We start from the raw sequence: 20,293 nt of genomic DNA on the forward strand, positions 1-20,293 counted from the left end.
TTACACAATGTTAAATAGAAAAGTATTGAGGGGTTGTTCTTCACTGCCTTTTCTGAGTTGAAATAACCAGAAAAGATTTCTTTGGGGATGTTTTGAAACAAAATGACTAATCTCTTTTGCTAAATAAAAAGTTAGGTTTTGGGTTTTTTGGGCAAAACAAGCCAGGAATTTCTGTCAAATTAACCCAAGTAGTGTATCAGTCCAAACTTGTATTGTATTTAAATGTACAATCCATTTTTTTAGAAACATTTTTTCCAGGTGGCTCCAAAAAAATCAACCCATTTTTGAAGTAATTTCAAACAAAGTGAAGCAGTTTTTGAAAAGTAAGGCCAAGCGTTTATTAATATATTTAAAGACTGAAGAATTACTTCCCACAATGCTTTTCTCGTCATTCAGTTCAGAATCTTGTGCAGTCCGCAAAGGCTTTGTGAGTTGGCTGTGCCACGGGCCGGTTTAATGTCAAAAAATGGTTTTGTGGCCCGGCCCAGTAATAACATCAACCAATTGGAAGCTGACTAAAAATGTGTGATGATAATATACCTAATGCCGTTTCATGTGCCTAGTGCAACCCTAATAGTGTAGTGAGTAGGATCTGATGCACTCAAGGCTTTGATTCCCATTGCATGCTATTATGATTAGTAAAGTTTTTCCTCGTAAATATGGCATTTGTTTATTTTTTGTGCTACCATAGTCCTTACAGCAATTTTCTGAAATTCCGCCTAACCCATTGTTTTTCAACCATTTTTCAACCAAGGTACAGTTTTATTTATAAAAAAGTTCAGAGGCAGACCGTCTGTCGAAAATGTTTGAAAATTATGTTATGTCAAATATTTCACTGTACTACCTCATGAGCCGATAATTAGTATATAAAAAGTATCTAAAAATCTACTGCCACCTACTGACATGGATGACTATTACAGTTCCTTGTCTGAGCATAGCAAAAATACTGAATAATGGCCTGATTTTTGGGGAAAGATAAATGTGGGCAAATTCCAGCGGCACACTAGACAAGGTCTCACGGCACACTAGTGTGCCTGGGCAGACTGGTTGAAAAACATAGGTCTAACCAATGCTGATAGCGAATTGTGCCTTGGAAAGCGGTGATTAATCACGGTTTTTGTTTTTATTTTGTCTTATTTGACTCTTTCAATGCTGCAAAATAATGCTTCTTGATGTAGCTTTTAAGCCTGGTGTGTTTTTCTCAGGAAGCTTTCTAGCGTGGTTTGTTGACTACAGTAATCAAGTAGTGTAGGTATGCATGCCAACACTCGCCTGTATTATCAATAAAAGTTCTGTTTTCAACAATTCATAGTTTAAATTTTGCCGGTTTTACTTGGTTATAAAGAAAGCAAAATTACTGCTGTCAGGTCAGCCCAAGGTAGGACGTCACTAGGGTAGGAAAGTTTTGCAGTACACCGCCGTTTATTGTGGATGAAATAAAATATCACAAACAACTACTTTTGGGGTGTGTGACTTATAACCCGGATCACCATATAGTGCGGAAAATAAAGATACATGTACCTGCAGGGTCTGTTGGTGACAGCTGGGATTTCAGGGGGCTCCCAGCAGGCGAGGCTTCACTTTCTGGAGTGGCACTGCCTTTGATCGCCATCACCAAGCCGGCGCTGACCACCTCGTATGAAGCGCTCAGCCGTGTGTTGGGGTCCCTTTTTGGTTTCGGGGGTGGTTGCTTTCGGGGCGAGGAAGCTACACATGAGCCGGCGTTGTCTGAGTTAGACTGATGTGCTTGTTTAAGGGACGGGGTCAAGTTTTCCATAGCCAAGGGGACGGGCACCGAACTGGATCGAAAGTGACGGATGACTCGGGTTCCGGGGTTCCCACAACTTTTTTCTAGAACCCTAGAAATCATACATAGGGTTGGAACAAATGTACTGTAATTTAAATCAACAGTGCAGTTTTTGATGAATGCTAAACAAAACAAAATCTTACACCCTTGGCAGGAGAAATATTTTTTAGGGTTGATTCTTTTTATTATGTTAAGAAAAATAAAATAGATATTAATGATAAAAATAAGATGACGAAAGACGTGTGCAAGGGCGGCACGGCGGCAGGGTGGTTAGCGCACAAAGGTTCAGCGTTCAAGTCCAGCTACCGCAGCCTCCCCGTGTAGAGTTTGCATTTTACCCCTGTTTCCTCCGGGAACTCCGATTTCCTCCCACATACCAAAAAACATGCACCTCAGGTTAATTGGCCGGTCCAAATTGTCCTTAAGTGTGAATGAGCGAGTGAGTAGGCGACTGGCTGGCCACCAGTTCAGGATGTCCCCTGCCGACTGCCCGTAGATAGCTGGGATGGGCTCCAGCACCCCCACGACCCCACTAAGTATAAGCAGTGCAGATAATGGATGGATGGAAGACAAGTACCATTTTTTTAGTGTTAGAATTATTTTTTTAGCAGAGTAGCATTGTTCTGTGTGTTTGTGTTTAAAAGGAGTATCCACAACACACACACAAATAAATCTCGACGTTTTGCTAAAAAAATAGTGCTCTTTTTCATTATACTTGTAACTTGTTTTCTTTTTTTACCTTGAAAAAAACCAACACATTCTTAATTCATAATAGATATTTAATCAAAACTATTCTATCTAGCACATAATCGATACTTTTGCTAATTGTAAAACATTCTTCCAAAATTAGAGAAGAAATACTATCTGGAATCACACTGTTACATCTGGCTTTCACCTTTACTGCTTTCCTTACTACTTGAGTCACCAAGCATTATTAAGCGGGAATGAATATTTATCAGGAAGAGCATGAATATACGCACACTCATGCACAAAAGAACAAAATGATGATATGATAAGTGATGTCAGATTGGATACACTGAGCTCAGGATAAAAATAAAAATAAAAAAAATGTTAAAGATAACAACAGTTTCCAAATTCTAAATATTCCTTTTTTCACTAGAAAAATAAAGTTTAAATATCTCAAAACTAGGAAAATGACTTCTTATACAAAAAAATGCAATTAGCTTTTTTCCCCCAATAAAGGATTAAAGTCACGCATCCACTTGTCACGCCTCAAATCTCAGCTAAGGAGGCCAATTGAAGGATAATGAGACAAGAGATTAAGCTTTAGAGATAATCTCCCTACAGTAATTTGGTCACATTCAGTATGATATTCCCTACGCTAATCTCCGTCCGTCCTGTGATTGCATGCAAAGGAAGTCCCCGGGGGGTTGGGTGGGTCATGTGAGAGGACATGTGCGCAAGTGACAGGGAAAAGTATTTGAATATCTGTGCAGAAATTACGTGGGTTTCATTTAATTTGTGCATTAGCATTACTTAATAGATACTTTCATCTGATTTAGCTACTCCCTCAAAACGCATGTGTGTATATTTGGACAGCAAGAAGCAGATGTCACAAGGACAAGGACACTTTCAGGTCATTAAGATTTTGGTTCCAAACAATACATTAGTATCTCGTACATTGCATACATATTGACAGAAGTTCCCGATTGTGCAGGTGCACCTGGTGCTAGCGTATATTTTTGTAAATATGGCCTCAATTAACCTTCAGAAAAGCTTTTTGGGCTTAGATACTTTATCTAAAAGCTTGTGTGAACCAAAACAGCCTTTGTTTTCGGAACTGGGGCTTTTAACCCCAAATTCTAATTGGTATTTAAAGATAATGGATATACTGTAAAAGCGGTCATGCACAAAAAATGTGTTAAAATTGTTACAACTATTTTCTAAACATGGTAGAAAATAATAAAAAATGACAGCAAATTGTCTTGCACCTACAACATGAAATAATTTTCTTGTTCAAATAATGACATTTTCTCATTTTACTCAAGAAGCAAGTTAAAATCCCTAAAAAATAGAAAAAACATCCGTTAAATTAGAGAAACTTTCTGCTAACGGTGTAAAAATCCATTTTGTTCAGTGGGGATTTACCATGTGTAACCATTAGTAGTAAAAATAAAGGTAGAAGCTTTAATATACTGTAACTGTTAATATGGATTTTTAAATGATTAACAAAATAAATGTAGACTTTTTATTCTAAAATATTTTGTATTTTTTATTAACACTGTATTCATGAACTTAAAAATGAAGGTGTAAAAAAAAAATGCTGGTTGATTAAATACTGAAGATAATAATCACAATGGAGTGGGCGATATGGCAAAAATATCAGATAACATTTTTTTGTGTATTATATGATAATTACATATTAATGGCTGTATTGTAAATGACACCCGGAAGCAAGTGCTAAAAAACAACAAACGAATTACAAACTATGGAGAATAAGTTTTTTGCTCAGCCTTTTTAAGGCTTATGTGTACCCGTAGCAGAAAGAAAGGTTTAGTAACAATATGTAAGTTATATAAGTAATAACAGTAGTAATTGATTTAATAAAGACAATAGTAATATGAGAAAAAAAAAGAAAAACAAATAATTACATATGCATATTACCTTTTAACTGGCTGCTCCTCCTCCTTGCCGACCGGGTCGGGCCTCTCTCCGAGCGGCGGGCTTGTTCTGCCGATGAGGTTGCCGTTGCCATGGCAGCGCAGACGATCGCTTTCCCGTGCGATATCGGACGCGTTCTGTATGACCAATCGGTCGTAGGTGCGAAGCCCCATGTTCTCCGCCCCCTGCAGGAAGCGTTGCACACTGCCTTCTTCCTTATGCCGAGATGCTAGCCGACGTCGAGCACGACTACGAATCAGCCAGCCACGGACCACTGGAAGAAAAGGTGACACTTTGTTTTATCCAATATATTTTCAAGAATTGAAAAGTGCTTGTAAATGTTTGAAATTGTTGCCATGTTTCTCAAAATGTCTACAGTGGTTTTGCTTCGCAATTGCATTTCTTCCATCATTATTAACGGCAGCTGGCGTTAGTTTGTATGGTAATGTCCTATAAGGCGTCATTTTGTATAGCCCTTAATCACAAAGAGTCTCAAAGGGCTTCACAGGTCACCCCCCATAGGTTGCGCATGCTTAAGATCGCATATGCAAATGGCAAATATATTTATGGATTTTCAAAATACATGATTAACACGGGATTTCTTCTCTCAAGTGTACTGGCGAAAAATTGGCTTAAATGCCCTTTAAAAGTGCTTGTATCTGGCCATGAAAAAGGTGTACGATACCTGGGTTGAGAAAAGCCAAAATACAGTTGAACAATTGAAATAATGATGTCTTAAGTAGAAGTATAACGCAAAAATATCAAGATCCAATAGATTGTCAAAGTATTCGCCAAATACTTCTTGTCATCAATTGTTGAAGTAACTTTCTCTAAGAGACATAAATTTGGCAAAAGTATTAACAAAAATATTCCTTGAAGTAGCTGTACAGAATTTGGAACTCGCTGTCTCCTAGCTTGTGTCATCGTTGCAGCTTTAGTCAGCTCATTCATGATGCCCGTGCTAGTACGTGCATTTCTTATACAACTCGAATACACTCTTCTTTTTTCATTTTTTTGGGGGTTTGAATTGGCGTTTGAACTAAACTTGGAGCAGGCCTTTTCTTACTCACCCCATTTTGATGCTGCACATAGAAAACATAGAAAGAAAGAAAAAAACTGCAGGGATGATCTCAGTCCCCAGCAGTCCCCCAAGTTCAAATCATACTTTCTTATGTGTTCCGCCCCAAACAGCTTTCTTAAAAGTAAAATAAAATTAAATAAGTGTATAAGTACTTTTTGAAATCAGGTAGGCATTATTAAAACATACTTAATCGAGAACATATTTAAAATTGGATTTTTTTTTAAGGACACCCCATATTTAATATGTATTTTGCTCCAAAATTGATAATAATATATATCAACAACAAAAACTACAGATGTTTACCAATTTGACCAATTTGAATTGTTAAAAGCAAACTGAAAAAAAAACCCTAACATAAAATTGACCGATTTAATGAGAGCCAGCAATGAGTTTTTACATTGGAAAATAAATAAAATTCAATTCAATTTCGTAAAGATTATATGCCTAAAAGTAAAATTTAACTTTTTATAATGTCTGGTTCTGTGTAGGATACAGCCGATGGTGTACAGTGAGGTTTGTGTCTGATGAGGCACAGATTTACGAATAAATCAAGTTACATCTTATTCAACATTATATTGTCAGAGGAAGAAAGAAATTGATAAAACTATCCTTACTTATAAATTAAGTCAATGCACTGCTTATTTTGTTTGATTTGGGGCTGAGGTAGGCGCCAAATCATAATGCTTTGTCTCACTATCGCCCTCTGTCATGAGGCAAGAGAATTGCCCCACTGACTCTTTCGACACAGAACTGTAATATGTTACATATTAATTGTGTTAATATATAATACTATACATCAAATAATTTTAGATATTGTAAAAATTCTGCAAATTTGCAAAATAAAATCCCGAAATTGAGAAGTTAAATGAGGATGAAATTTAATGTTAAACAAAAATTTGCATTTAATACCTGCCTCCCTCGACTTCACTTCACTGAATACCAGGATTGAGGTGAAATATCTAGAGACGATCAAATGTATTGGTTAATCGACGCGGATAATAGATGGATTAATTACGTATTTGTAGCAGCCACATTACTTGAGAGCCACGACAGTGAGGCTAAAAAACTCATTCCACATTCAATATATTAAAGAAATGAAAAAAAGTTAGGAAAATAACTTTTCACACTGCACGTATCTGAGTGCAGTCACCAAGAGCATGACGTAAATCAAGTACATCCCGCTTGATAGTCGTCACGGATATTTATTACCCATCCCCCCAAAAATAAAATCATAAAACTACGTCAATGTCTGTTTTGTTTTTTACCTTTCTGGCAGGTGATGATCTTTTTACGCAACTGGTAGCAGCGGTCGTTGAGCTGGTCTGCCTGCCAGTATTTGAGAAACACTTTACTGCTACCCATCTAAATACACACCAAAACACAAACAGGCAACATGTGAGCCGACGGGGTGTATGACAGAGTGTAGACGCGGTAGTCAATTGCTGCATGGGTGTTCGTGAGGCGAACATCCGTTGAAAGGGAGTAAGCGACAGTGTTGGGCGCTTTACTGAACATAGGTATTTGGTTACAGTTTCTAGTCACTTTATTTAAAAAGTAATTGCATTACCCCAGATTACTGATACCCCAAAAAAGCGTGTTACTCTGATCTAGTTAGATATTACCGTATATGGTCACATTGAAGCTGAAGCCCTAAACTGCTTAAAAAGAGCCACATAATTAAAGAAATAGAAGAACATGTGCACACCAACCTGTGGAAGCGGTAAACCATTAATACAGTATTTCTTGGCTTGTCTAATCTTGGGAATTTGCACAGCCAAGACACTCCATATCAATTTTGTCTATTGTCTTCAAACCAATGGAATATTTCCTTCTTTATTTCTGTTTAATGTCCAATATGTTTTCTTTTTTCTCCTGATAATGGCAGTTTGCAAAAATAATTTGACTAATGAAAACAACTAAATTTAGCACTCTGTAATTTTTGGCTAACCTGCATTGGCTGCCTGTTAGCCTAAGATGTGATTTCAAGGTTCTCTTAGTATTATACAAAATCATACATGGACTTGCTCCCTCATATCTTTCAGATCTGATTTTCCCCTACGTTCCGGTCAGAAGCCTTCATTCTGAGAGCGCCGGTCTTCTGGTGATCCCAAGAGCCAAAAAGTGTTCGGCTGGTTTGAGAGCGTTCTCCATCCGGGCACCGGTGCTGTGGAATACTCTTCCCCCTGAGATCCGTTCTGCAACCTCAGTGGAAATGTTTAAATCTAAGCTTAAAACTCACTTCTACTCTATAACATATGATAACCTATACTTTTCGTGGACAATATCTTTGTATTATTTGTGATTGCAACATTCTTTGCTGTCTGGTAATCCTGGAAGGGGGATACCACATGTGCAGTCCCTTCTCAAGGTTTCTTCATTTTCCTCATGTTGAGGTTTTTTGAGTTGTTCCTTGCCCTCATGTTGGTTCCAGATCAGGGGATGGTGTAACTATAGTCTGAAAAAATAGTCTGTGTAATAACCTGTGAAGCCCTTTGAGACTCTTTGTGATTAAGGGCTATACAAAATGACTTGACTTGACTTGTAAAAAATGCTCACGTCTGCCCCACTGATTCTGTTTTTCTTCTACAAGCCACTCCTCACGTGCTGTCCATAATTTGCTACTAGTGGTGAGTATATAAACTGCCAGCCTGATTTAAGCGTTTTATTTCATTGTTGTAAATAGTACCACAATCATCACCATCAACCACCAAAAGCTTGAACCTGTCACTGAATTTAAATATCTTGGAGGTGTCATATCAGAAATCATAGCCAGGATAGCTCAAACTACAGCTACACTTGGCACTTTCAAAACAATCTTGAGGTAGCAGTGAAATCAAAGATAAGATTCATGCACGCGCTGGTTTCTTCCATCTTCCCCTACGCCAGCGACTCTCACAGCAAGGCTGGAAAGGAAAATCCAGGCTGAAGAGATGCAATGCTACATAAAACTTCGAGGAATCTGCTGAATACGCCTTGTGGTAAAAAAAAAAAAAAAGTGCACAGCACCCTCAGAGGAGGCATTGGACCAACTGCTGTCAACTGTGCACAGCCGAAAACTTCAGTGATATGGTTATGTCCCAAGATCATCACGAATGGCTAAGACCATTTTCCAGGGCACAGCCCAAGGCAGCAGTAGGATGTTAAGACAGAAAAACTAGGGCTACAACTTTAAGGAATAGATTAGTTGCCAAGACCCCAAAACAAACCAAGAACTTTCAGAAGTGGATAAAGCTGTCCAGAGTTGCGTCCTCAGTGGTGCCTTGACGATGCAGGCGGTTAAGGGATCCATGAACTGTGAAATACGGCTTGGATGTAAGTATATACCGTAGGAAGAATATCAGAATATTTAGTATGGCGATTTTACGTGATCTTGTACTATGTGCTTAAGGCAGTGCCACCGTAACTATATTTAGTTCTATTTTGCAGAAAGACACAAGCATGCCACCTTACTCATTATTTGTATGAAGCAGACTGAGGTTTGCAAGTTGCTTTGTGAGCGAAAAAGGAACTGTAAAAAAATAACTTCATGTTCTGCTTTTTAAAAGTAGTGGAGTAGCGTTGTAATGACCATTGCGTTACCAAATGTAATAAAAAACGTCATTGTTGCAGAGAAAAGTGTTTGCGTCCCAGGAACGCGTTCCTTTGTAACGCACTACTCCTAAGACTGGTGACAGCCCAAAAAGCTGTGTAGGGGTGTGAGTGCAGCAGCAGCTGATGTGACCCCACAGGGGTCAGCCACTCAGACACAAAGGAGTCTGGCAGCACAGAACAGGCAGGGTGGGCGGTTCTGAGGGGCTGGTTTGGTGTTTTGGGGATTTTTGAACTCCGTCAATGTGTGCGTACGCGGTCGGAGACAAGGGGAGAATGATGATGAGGTGGGACAGCTGGAACGTGTTGACCAAGATTCTGAGGAATCTCCAACAAACGGAGTGGCTGGGGTCAGGGGATTAAGTCATTTGGTGAAATCTTTTGTTCCTGATGGAAAGAAAAAAAAAATCACACACCTGCCATCCCTGCAACTTGGTCTGCTGCAGCACATGGCGGCACTTCTCCTCCGCCGACAAATGTTTCTTGTCGCCCAGCGTTGGTACCACCAGATCTTTGTATCTAAACATGCAAAGACAAGATACATTTATTCTGTTTTGACATTAGACACCTGGATAGTAGATTTCATTGGATGCCAGTTAGTTATTTGACTATTATGCATCAGGGGTCACCAACCTTTTTTTGATGCCAAGAGCTACCTTTTGTTACTGAGGGTTACCATTTTGATATTTTTTTCTAAAATAATAACTTATGTCATGACTATTATGTTGATAGTTGGCTGGGCCGGGCCGGGCTTCTTTCTCGCTATTTTTCTTTTTTTTTTAATTGTCAACTCCTCATGTGTTTTATGTTTCTTTTACTTTCACTTCTTTTAAAGGGGCTGGGGTGAACTTACAAAAATGTGCAATTAGAACCATACACAAGGTAGGATATCGTGATCATACTAATATTCTATTCCTGCAGTCCAAACTATTAAAATTGGACGATTTAGTAAAATGTTTCACTTCACAACTGCTATCTAAGGTCAACAAAAATTGTGCCAGAAAACATCTAAAAATCATTCACTCGGAAGGAGGAACGTTATAACTTAAGGGTCTGTAGTGAATTCAAAATCCCACTGGTGAGACTCACCAGGAAAAGTATGTGTGTGTCTGTGTGTGGAGTCAGACTTTGGAACGATTTACTAGACGAGATCAAATAATGTCCAATTATTCACGTGTTCAAATTTAAATACAAAAAACATTAGTGGCAGAATACAGAGGTGAAGAAAATGGGGTATGAGTGATACTAGAGATTGGAAATATTATAGACACTGTCATCCAATCATGTTTCTGTTCTCTAATTAGAGTGGATCTGCATTTAATAAAAATAAAGGGCTGAGGTGAGGGTTTATAGAACAGGTTAGAATTTCTTGTCTGACTTATTGGTCCTTTCCTGTTTTCCTTGCAAGTTCAAAATCCATTGATGTTTTCGCCACTTATTTTGAGTGTGTACTGAACTATGAATTTATCAGGGGAGAAGAAAGTGCTCAAGTTGAAAAAGAGGCTTCGGCAGGAGGGAAACAATTGGTTCAAAGGTCATAGTGAGGGGGGCTGGCACAGACCAGCAAAACAGCATCTGTTCCTGTTGGGGTTGCCTGGGGCAACTGAGGCTCTGAATGGTCAGATTGGTTAAGACATTTTTGTCTGGCATTAATAATTTAATGCGTGTAACATCATTACATGTCAATTTATATGTTGTCCCTGTATCTAATATGTCTTTTGATCGTTTCAAATTGTGTACACCGTAAAACAATTGTGTAAGGGAAAAAAAACAACTAAACTATTAAATTTATTTCAAGCTGGGGAAAAAACAAGATGATGAAATCATTTTCTGTGTTGTTTATTTGGTAAGAAAAAACAACATGTTTTTTTCTAAATAGTCTTGTTTGCTATGATTAAATAGGTGCTCTATTGTGTTTGTGTGTTTTGTAGATTATCTCAGAAATTACCTAATTATTAAGGGGACCAAATATTGAAACGTATGTCAAATCAAACATCTACAGGTTGTATTCTCACTGGCACATCATTACTGTTTATTTTGAGTTTTATTTGTTATTTTTCCTTTACAATTAGATGAAAATATAGTAACATTTGAAAAACAGATTGATAAATAGTCCAAAATAACAGAATCATGATTTGCCAATTTGAATAACCTGAATAACATTAACGGCTACAAATTTAGGCAATATAATAAAAATGGTGCCTGAAAATCATTTTAGATTATTTTCACTGACTGGGTGCATCAGGGTATTTTCATGAAAAAAAAAAATGCGTGCCTTGGTTCGAAAAAGGTTGAAAAACTACTAGAGGAGCGTATTAGTGTGAAGAAACACACGGCTCAAAGGAATGCAAACCAGTAAATCAGTGGGATTTCCAAAGGACATATTACCAGTCCATCCGCTCAACATCAAGATAAAAAGTTGCTCACCTTCTACACTCAGAATCCCTTTCACACCCGAGTAGATCTTACTAAAAATTTATAGGGGAACTATAAAGATGTGATTTTGTAATATTCACTGTAATCTAAGACTTTGTTCTCATTAAACAAAAACCCAGATAAGATCATGGTGTTTCTTTCTTTTCCAGTAAATGTAATTTGTGGGGTTTTATATGGATATGGTAAATAAATCGAATACAGAATGTATCGGAATGAATCGTTAATGTAAACAGGCTTTCTGCGTGATATACATCGACATTAGATCAATCTGGCAATATTGCTTCACTGTGTGGGATGCTGAGAGCAGAGCAGCCGACAGGAAAGACCTACAGGGAGTAATCAACACAGCCCAGAAGAGCATGGGCTGGCCCCTACCCAGTCTAGAAGACGTTGTTGACTTGCAATACAGCAGCAGAGCCATCCGCAGTATGAAGCACTCTTCCCACCCCAGCCACCACCTCAAACATATCTTCAAACATATGTGTGATCATTATTATTATTCTTTTTGTTGCTGCTAAATGTTATTGCCTGAAACTGAAAAAAAAAAAACATGTATACATATTATTACTGTGTGATTTGTTTTGGGGTTTCGGGAGCTGTTAAATGTCATTGTACTTCCATTTACTGCAATACTGTTTCGAAGCACTGTTCTTTTTCATTCACAGACATTACACAATATTATTATACTTAAGGACAGTCTCCAAGCAATATGTTCTAAACATATTTTTTCTGCGTTTTATCTTAATAGCCGTTATTTTTTTTCTCTTTAAAGTGTTTATTACATTTTTACACTGGAGTGCCATGTCTAATGTGGTTGGATACAATATTTCACATGTATCAATGACATTAAAGACAATCTAATTCATTAGGACCGCGACAAATCATGATGATGTCAAATTGATCTCTTGATTATTTTGGTAATAAATCAGATGAGCTAAAAGTTTCTTCCACTTCAAACTACGTATCCTGATTTTCTTTGTAGAAAAATAATCAGAGTTCAGTTTCAACTTTTATCTGGAGAGTAAGCAAAAATGCTGTATACGTTTTAAAGGAAATGGCCTAAAACAACACTATGTGGCTGAAATATTTTATCTACAAAATGATTCACTTTTAACCCCAATATTAAACATTTTACGCATTTACAATTTAAATAAGTTGATAATATGCAAAAACAAACCCCACAAAATATATAAAGAATAAATGATAAAAAAAACAACAACAACAAACTCACTGTTTAAAGTTAGAACTTTAGTAGACACACAAAATAACGGTGAAAAGACATCAATGTCACGGTTGCCATGGCGCCCAATTGGCCCAGCCTGTGTGGCGCCAACTGTGGCTCATTAACAGATTGGCTTTCCGTCTTTTTAAGCTCAGTGCGCTCTCCCTTACTTTGTCAGTCCGTCAACGAACCTCTGTCCCGCAAGACGTGGGTTCGGACTCGGTCCTGTTTTCCTGTTGGTATTTCCAGTCCGGTATTGTTCCCATTTATTTTTGTCCTGTTTAATATCGGTTTCCAGTTTTGTTCCTGTCTATTTTTGTCCTGTTTATTATTCTCACCATTTTTTTGTTCCCTTCTTGTCTGTCCTGTTTATTTTTCCATATCCTGTCTCATTATCTATCCTGTCTGTCTGTCCCGTCTTGTGCGGTATAGACCCCATCTGTCCGATATCAGCTCGGGCAATTGGAATCGATCTCATCGGTCTCTGGCTTCCTGTCTTTCCACGCCAGACCGCTGTCTAACGTGCATGACTCCCCATTTTCCGTAAAATAAAAGGCTTGTGTGAGAACGTCACGTGTTTGGGTCCTGATCAGGTTCTGGTCTCTGACAATCAAACCATTTTAAACTTGCAAGGAGAACCGGGAGAAGAGGTTTTAGATTTAAAATAATATAATCCTCATTAAAACTCTTTTTATCAAATCTTCGATGCTACAAAAACAGATTAGCCCTAAATGGTGCGGATTCAAAGAACAGCAATGCGATTTTCCGATAGCGAAAATGATAAAATAGTCAAAACAACGGACAACACTGAGTCAAAATAAGAAACTGGTATTCCATGAAATCTCCTTTGCACTCATCCAATATTAAAAAACGTATTACTAAGAGACATACAAATAATAATAATTATAATACATATTCAAGATAATAATAATTGTTATTATTATTATCATCATTTATTCCAAATAAGGAATCAAGGGAGTTTTTTTATAACTTAGAAATATAATATAAATTGTCTTTATTGTCATTGATTACGTCGTAAACGTTGTTTACAAGGAGATCAGACCTAGCACTCCAGGATAAACACGTAATAAAGACCCAAAAGTGAAAAATAAGATAAAAAATACCAACAACCCAGAACTTGGGTCATAGTAACCCAGGTGATAGATTTGTCCAAACTTAACCCAAAATAGGGTACTTTAGTCAGCTTAAGCACGGGTAAAGTTACCTAACTAAGAAGAAACATTTTAGTCATCTTTACCAAATACACTCTCGGTTCAAAAATATCCCAACCTATTCATTGTCTGGAAGCCTCTCTGCTTACTTTAGACGGTCACCACCACTGCATTCTAGCCGATAACAGCTTTTTTTTTTTTTTTTACAAGATTTTAGAGTGCGCCTGTGGGACTGCATCTTTGGAGGTGGTCTGACTCAAAGTTTCTGTTCAAGTTCATTCCAAATGTGTTGGATTGGCTCGGTCATGTTCTTCAAAGCCTCTTTACATTTACAGCCTTTGGGAAAGGCATGCGACCCCAAAGAGTTAAAAGCATGAAGACTGAAGTGGAAAGAACATTTCTCGCAGTTCAACTCCTAATTGGTTAATTGATTGATAGTGTCAAAACATTTTTTTTGCATATGTCAGCTGAATTGTGTCCAATTTTATCATCACGATGTCGAGACAATGATGATGTCACGGGTACATCAAAAGAGCCCGAGATAAGAAGCAGATGGCCGGGAATGCAAATCATTGGGTTTACCAATCCTGAGCAAACGCGGGTGCGCTTGAACTCTGGCTCACCCTCTTCCTGTATGGAAATACTGTTTCAGCTGCCCACCACCCCAAAAGACCCATAAAACACAAAAGAACTATGCAAACTCGTGACCCCGTCTATAGGGATAAGAAAACCCAAAGAAGGTCACTCCACATTCCTATGCAACATGGGTGGACAAAAAAGTGTCCCAAAAGTCGCACAAATTTTAGTTCAGCCAAAAGTTTCTAGGACCATGGAACTGATCTGAAGAGTTTTTGGCCTCTTAAAGTACATCTGTTGCTGAGTTGTTGTAATTCCTTCAGGTACGAGCTGAACCTAAACACCAGGTTCATACACCTGATTCTTGGCCAAATTCAAGGACTTTTTAGGGACTATGAAAGTCACTATTAAGTTTTTAGAGTAAAATTAAAAGAAGAAACCCAGTATGAATCATGTTTTCTGCAGATTGACAAATCTATCAGCAATTTTTAATTTTGCGTGTGCATTCATCCAGACATTTGATTTGTAGACCTTGAGGAAATCGCAAGTGTATTCCTAGATCCGGAACAAAACGTGTGTAAATATTATTGAGACAAATGTTTCGCCATATAAGGTGGCGCTTTATAGGAAAATGCAGTAAAAACTAATACCATCCATCCATCCATCCATTATCTGCACCGCTTATCCTCAGTAGGGTTGCGGGGGTGCTGGAGCCCATCTAAGCTGTCTTTGGGCAGTGGTCAGGGGACACCCTGAACTGGTTACCAGCCAGTCGCAGGGCACACAGGGACAGACAATTTCTCGTCGGCTGAAAAATAGTCTGTGTAATATAGTGTAATAATCTGTGAAGCCCTTTGAGACTCTTCGTGATTTAGGGCTATACAAATAAAAATGACTTGACTTGACTAATACCTTTGGACAATTTGGACAGGCCAATCAACCCAACATGCATGTTTTTGGAATGTGGGAGGATACCGAAGTGCCCGGAGGAAACCCACGCAAGCACGGGGAGAACATGCAAACTCCACACAAGAGGTTCGATCTTATAACCTCAGAACGGTGCCGCACAAGCAATAACCACTTTGCCCCGTGCTGCCCTCAAACAAATGCCAGCTGCTGTTAATCATAACAGGAATAAATGCAATGGCAAAGCAAAGTCACCAGAGAGCAGTGTCAGTCGTACTTTTTAAGAAGGCTTGTGAAACATGGCAAAAACTCAAGTACTCTTCGATCTTTGAATCAAAAAATTAAAATTCAAGCCTTTTTATGTATTTTAAGGACCCATATGAAGCCTGAAACCAAACCCCACATGTCAACTGACCACATGATGGAGTCGACTCAATTGCCCGTGAAGAAATGCAGACGCACAATAGAGGCGGTCTGGATTAACACAAGTGACACGAATCGCGAGACAGTATTTGACCTCGCGCAACTGTCGGGGAATACATTGGGCCACAAAACAGAGAGTATCATAAAAGGCAAATAAAAGCAATGGTAAAATAGATTTCCTCATAAATCTCCAGTTGCCAGGACACTAATCCAATTCCCTTAATACAGCCTGGAGGACTTTAGGGAAGTGGCCTGCGCCATGTGTGTGTATGTGGACGCTTCGGTTTGTGTTAACAAGAACAAAGCAAAACTCTGCGTTCACGCTTGACTTATTGCTCTATCGTAGTTCTTGGTCAAGGGTCAGGACCTCATCTTAAATGGGAGACAAATGGAAAAACGGATTAAATCGGGAGTAGGACGAAAAATAAAAATTATAGTGTCCTTTGGGAGAAGAGTAGGGAGAGTCCCTTGAACAAGGCCAAGCCAAAGGGGGTGGAAATGACGTAGACTCTATCTTATAGATGACCCTATGATAAAAATCACACGAAAGAGTCAATGAAAAACTGCAGACAAAAATAAAGCATAAAGTTGAGATTGGTTATGTGTGATAACCTTGTTTTTAGCAATCAGTCACGCCACACAAAAGAAAATGTAATCCTTTTCCAACTACAAAAGTCCAGTCCGCTCTCAGTTATCGCTGTCAATGGGGACCGGAATCCCTCGCGAAGAGTAAAAATTTGCAAAGTAGCGTTGCACCTTCAAAAACCCCTTGAGGGTCAAACTTACATCGAGATGATCGTCTCACTAAATGAAAAAAAATACCAACCATAGATATACAAAACACAGAATTGGAATGAGTGGTCTTTATTGTCCTTATACACAAGTACAGTGCCATTAAGGGGCAATGTAAGAAAGCAATTTAAAATGTGGCTGGCTAGCTTCACTCTAGCATTAGATATCATCAAAATGTGCCAGGTCCCCATGATAATTAAAATTAAACCTCCGGAGCGTAGAAGTCTCCATAAGTTGTAACTCCAGGTCAGCCATTTCATGTGTAATGGATCTGGTGATGGTGAGATACAGTCCCAGCAGGGGTTGCTTTTTACTGTTGTTTTGTTGCCTAGCCGTAGAAGTAGGCCTGACCTGCAGCTTCACTATTTCTTTCTTTCCCGACACGGCCTCAGTCGCTTTCCGAACCCGGTAACAATCCACGGAGCACCTGTTGATGATCACTATTTCTCCGCGCTTTTCTGACTTTCCTCCGTGTCCGATTTAATTGATGAATTTCTTTTCAATATAAAACTGGCGCCATTTGGTTTGGGTAGACCCATTTGCCTTGTGCGCCCGCCATGCTTTTTGACTGGCAACAGGCACAGGCTATCATAATTGCGCACACAGACAGTCTTGCCCACCCAACACACAAAGCCTTCCCTAAACTCCCACAGTGATAGCATAATCTGTGTGTTTAGAACACAATGTACGATGCGTTGATGTACATGACAGTGAAGACAATTCAACTCAATTTAAAATCTGCAAAGCACTAACCAGCGATAACTGAAGCACAGAGCATTGAGAGATTACTGTAATCTAAATAATTTATGCATATGTACAGTATGTTATAGTCCCCCGAAAACTATGTATTAGTAGTCAAGTAAGTCATGTTTATCTGGATAGCCCTTAATCACAAAGAGTCTCAAAGGGCTGCACCGACCACATATTATTGCAAACCACAGACTATTATCACACCATCCCCTGATCTAAACCCTACATGACGGCAAGGAAAAACTCAAAAACCTCAACATGGGGAAAATTAAGAAACCTTGAGAAGGGACAGCAGGTGAGTTAATCCCACTTCCAGGATGACCAGGCTGCAATGGATGTTGCAATTACAAATAGTAATCATTATTAAAATTGCTCGATTTATATGGCATTGTTATTCTCATGCCACTTTGAGGGCTTCGCAACACAAAGCCCCTTTAACAAAGACGAAGGAACTCAGAAATAAAAACTAATTCGTTGTGTAGCGGATATTTAGTGTGACCCTGGAGAAATGAAACAGAAACATGCTTTAGACAATTTGTCCCCCTAATTTGAACAGAAAGATGCCGTTATGCTGACTTGCAAAAAACGGCTTAAATTGATTCGTCCACGAGAATAATGAAACCTTCATAAAGCCAATTGATTTTCATTGTTATTATTCTTAAGCTAAATCGATCCCATTTGGAAGGCTTTCCATAGTCCAAAAGTTCAGCATAAAATCTGACTGGGTACGGTTTCAATGTTCTCATTTTGGAACATCTGAGTCACACAAAAACACCTTTTTATCTGTTTGGTCAATATGCATTTCTGTCCTTAACGGAGAGACAGTGCAATAAGGAAGGCACAAAGAAAATAAGTTAAAAAATAAATGTATCATAGCAGGAAAATGAGCCGAATTTGAGTAATAATCACACATTTTAATATATATTTGTTTATATGTTTTCTCAGGGGTTCTGTGTCATTTCAGTCTAAATTGATTAAAAGTTGAATTGTACATAGTTAAACCTTCCTTAATAGTGTAGTTAGCAATGAAGATACAATAGTTTCCCTTTTTAGTGAAAAAATAAAAGCTAACATACATTGTTGAATAATCTGTTTTTTTAGATTAATCATTAATTTAGTTCGAGTTAAATATTGCATTTTTTATTGGTAATATATAGATTAAAGCAGGGATATCAAACTCAATTTGGCTCTGGGTCCAGATCCAGACTCGAGGCAGTAAAAGAACATGAAATCCAAATATCTAACATAGTCTTTTAGATAGATAGATAGATAGATGGATAGATAGATACTTTATTCATCTCAGTAGGGAAATTCCCACTTTCAGCAGTGTCCTTGTGTTGAAAAAAAAAAAAATAATAAAGTAAAAGGAATATACAGTGGGACATCGCTACTTCAAGGTTCGATGTTCGCGGGTTCAGAGCTTCGCGGGTCTAAAAATTAATAATAATAAAATAAAAAAATATATACCGTATTTTCCGCACTATAAGGCGCACCTAAAAGCCTTTATTTTTTTCAAAAGCTGACCATGCACCTTATAATACAGTGCGCCTTATTTATGGATCAACATTAAGTTTTCCAACTAACTTGCAGCCGACAACTAGATTTTCCCCCGAACGCCAAGTAGTACGCGGTGTATGCTGGGATTTATTTACCGGCGTTTCATTGGCTAACCAATGTGTCAATCATCATTTGAATCGATCACGATTGGCTAAAGTTATCCGGAGGTCAAGAGGCGGATCCTTTTTATCATTTACAGGCTGGAATTGGCTTGAACGGCAAAACAAAGCCTGCAATTGGCTGAAAAAGATGAATGCATATAGCATGTGGCTGACGGCACACAGAAAGCATTTTTTTCTATTCTGTATTCGTAAATATTTTATTCTCCTGGATTTACTGCACTCAGGGATATAAGAGGACATTGGCTGCACATTATTATGAACACAACGACTTCGGTGAGCTACTCCGGGTTTTATATTGTCCCTGTATCTTGTTTCAGACTGAACTCGATGTTTCTGTGATAAGCGGTGCAGATAATGGATGGAATGGAGTGTCTATTTTTAAATTAAACTCAATTCCAAGTGTTTATTGTCATATGCACGGTAAAGTTGCGAGCGAAAAAGAAAATAGAAACTAAGGAATGTGTGGCATTTCTTGAATCCCAAGACTTTAATCTTCCGAATGATGGAACGATGCATTTGAGAGACATCGTACGGACACCGCATCCGCACGTGTTCTCGACACATATTTGCGTCTTTGCAAGCTTTGGGAATGTTAAGGGGGTAATAAGTTGGACTGAACTATCTGACTGTTTTGTCGACGTTCCCATTGTAGCGCCTTATAATCCGGTGCGTCTTATGTATGTCAAAAATAGGACCAAAAACGATTTTTTCGGGGTGCGCCCTATAACCCGGTGCGCCTTATAGTGCGGAAAATACGGTATATATATTTTTTAAAGCATTTTTTAATGGCCGTTGCTACTTCATGGTTCCACCTTCACGGGTTCAGAGCTTCGCGGGTTTAAAAAAATAAATAAAATAAAAAAATAATTAAAAAAAATAATAAATAAATATATATATTATTTCAATAATAAAATACAATTATTAAAAAAACAAAAACAAAAACAACAACAAATGTTTTTTTTTTTTTTTAAGTATTTTGGAAGGGGCGTCGCTACTTCGCGGATTTTCACTTTTCACGGGTGGTTTTGGTCCCCATTAACCGCGATAACCGAGGGATTACTGTAATACATAAATACCCAATGTAACGTGTTAATAGAGAGTATTTAGATAATGCTACATAAAATACACAATTTAATAAAAATACGGTAATATGCAATGTGGGGGTGTGGTTTAATGTGGGCTTTTAGTCCCCCGGGTGGAGTTAAAGAGCCTCATGTCATAAGGAAGAAATGCCGTAGA

General features: G+C 38.2%; 1 protein-coding gene across 4 annotated transcripts in view; it reads right to left on the reverse strand.

Moving 5' to 3' along the window:
- Positions 1–20,293, reverse strand: part of myo16 (myosin XVI) — a 208,090-nt gene that overhangs the window by 29,176 nt on the left and 158,621 nt on the right. For all 4 annotated transcript variants that reach the window (XR_015852658.1, XM_088352519.1, XM_088352518.1 and 1 more), the window contains exons 28-31: positions 9,515–9,617; positions 6,776–6,872; positions 4,433–4,703; positions 1,522–1,859 (exon numbers count right to left, since the gene is read on the reverse strand). Coding sequence is in view for 3 of the 4 variants with exons in the window: in XM_088352519.1 (XP_088208645.1) it covers positions 1,522–1,859; positions 4,433–4,703; positions 6,776–6,872; positions 9,515–9,617 (809 nt within the window). In the remaining variant the exon portion in view is untranslated. The remainder of the gene's footprint in view (positions 1–1,521; positions 1,860–4,432; positions 4,704–6,775; positions 6,873–9,514; positions 9,618–20,293) is intronic.

This window comes from Urocampus carinirostris, chromosome 14 (assembly GCF_059441175.1).
Source record: "Urocampus carinirostris isolate Australia breed hairy pipefish chromosome 14, RoL_Ucar_1.0, whole genome shotgun sequence".
Lineage (NCBI taxonomy): Eukaryota > Metazoa > Chordata > Actinopteri > Syngnathiformes > Syngnathidae > Urocampus > Urocampus carinirostris.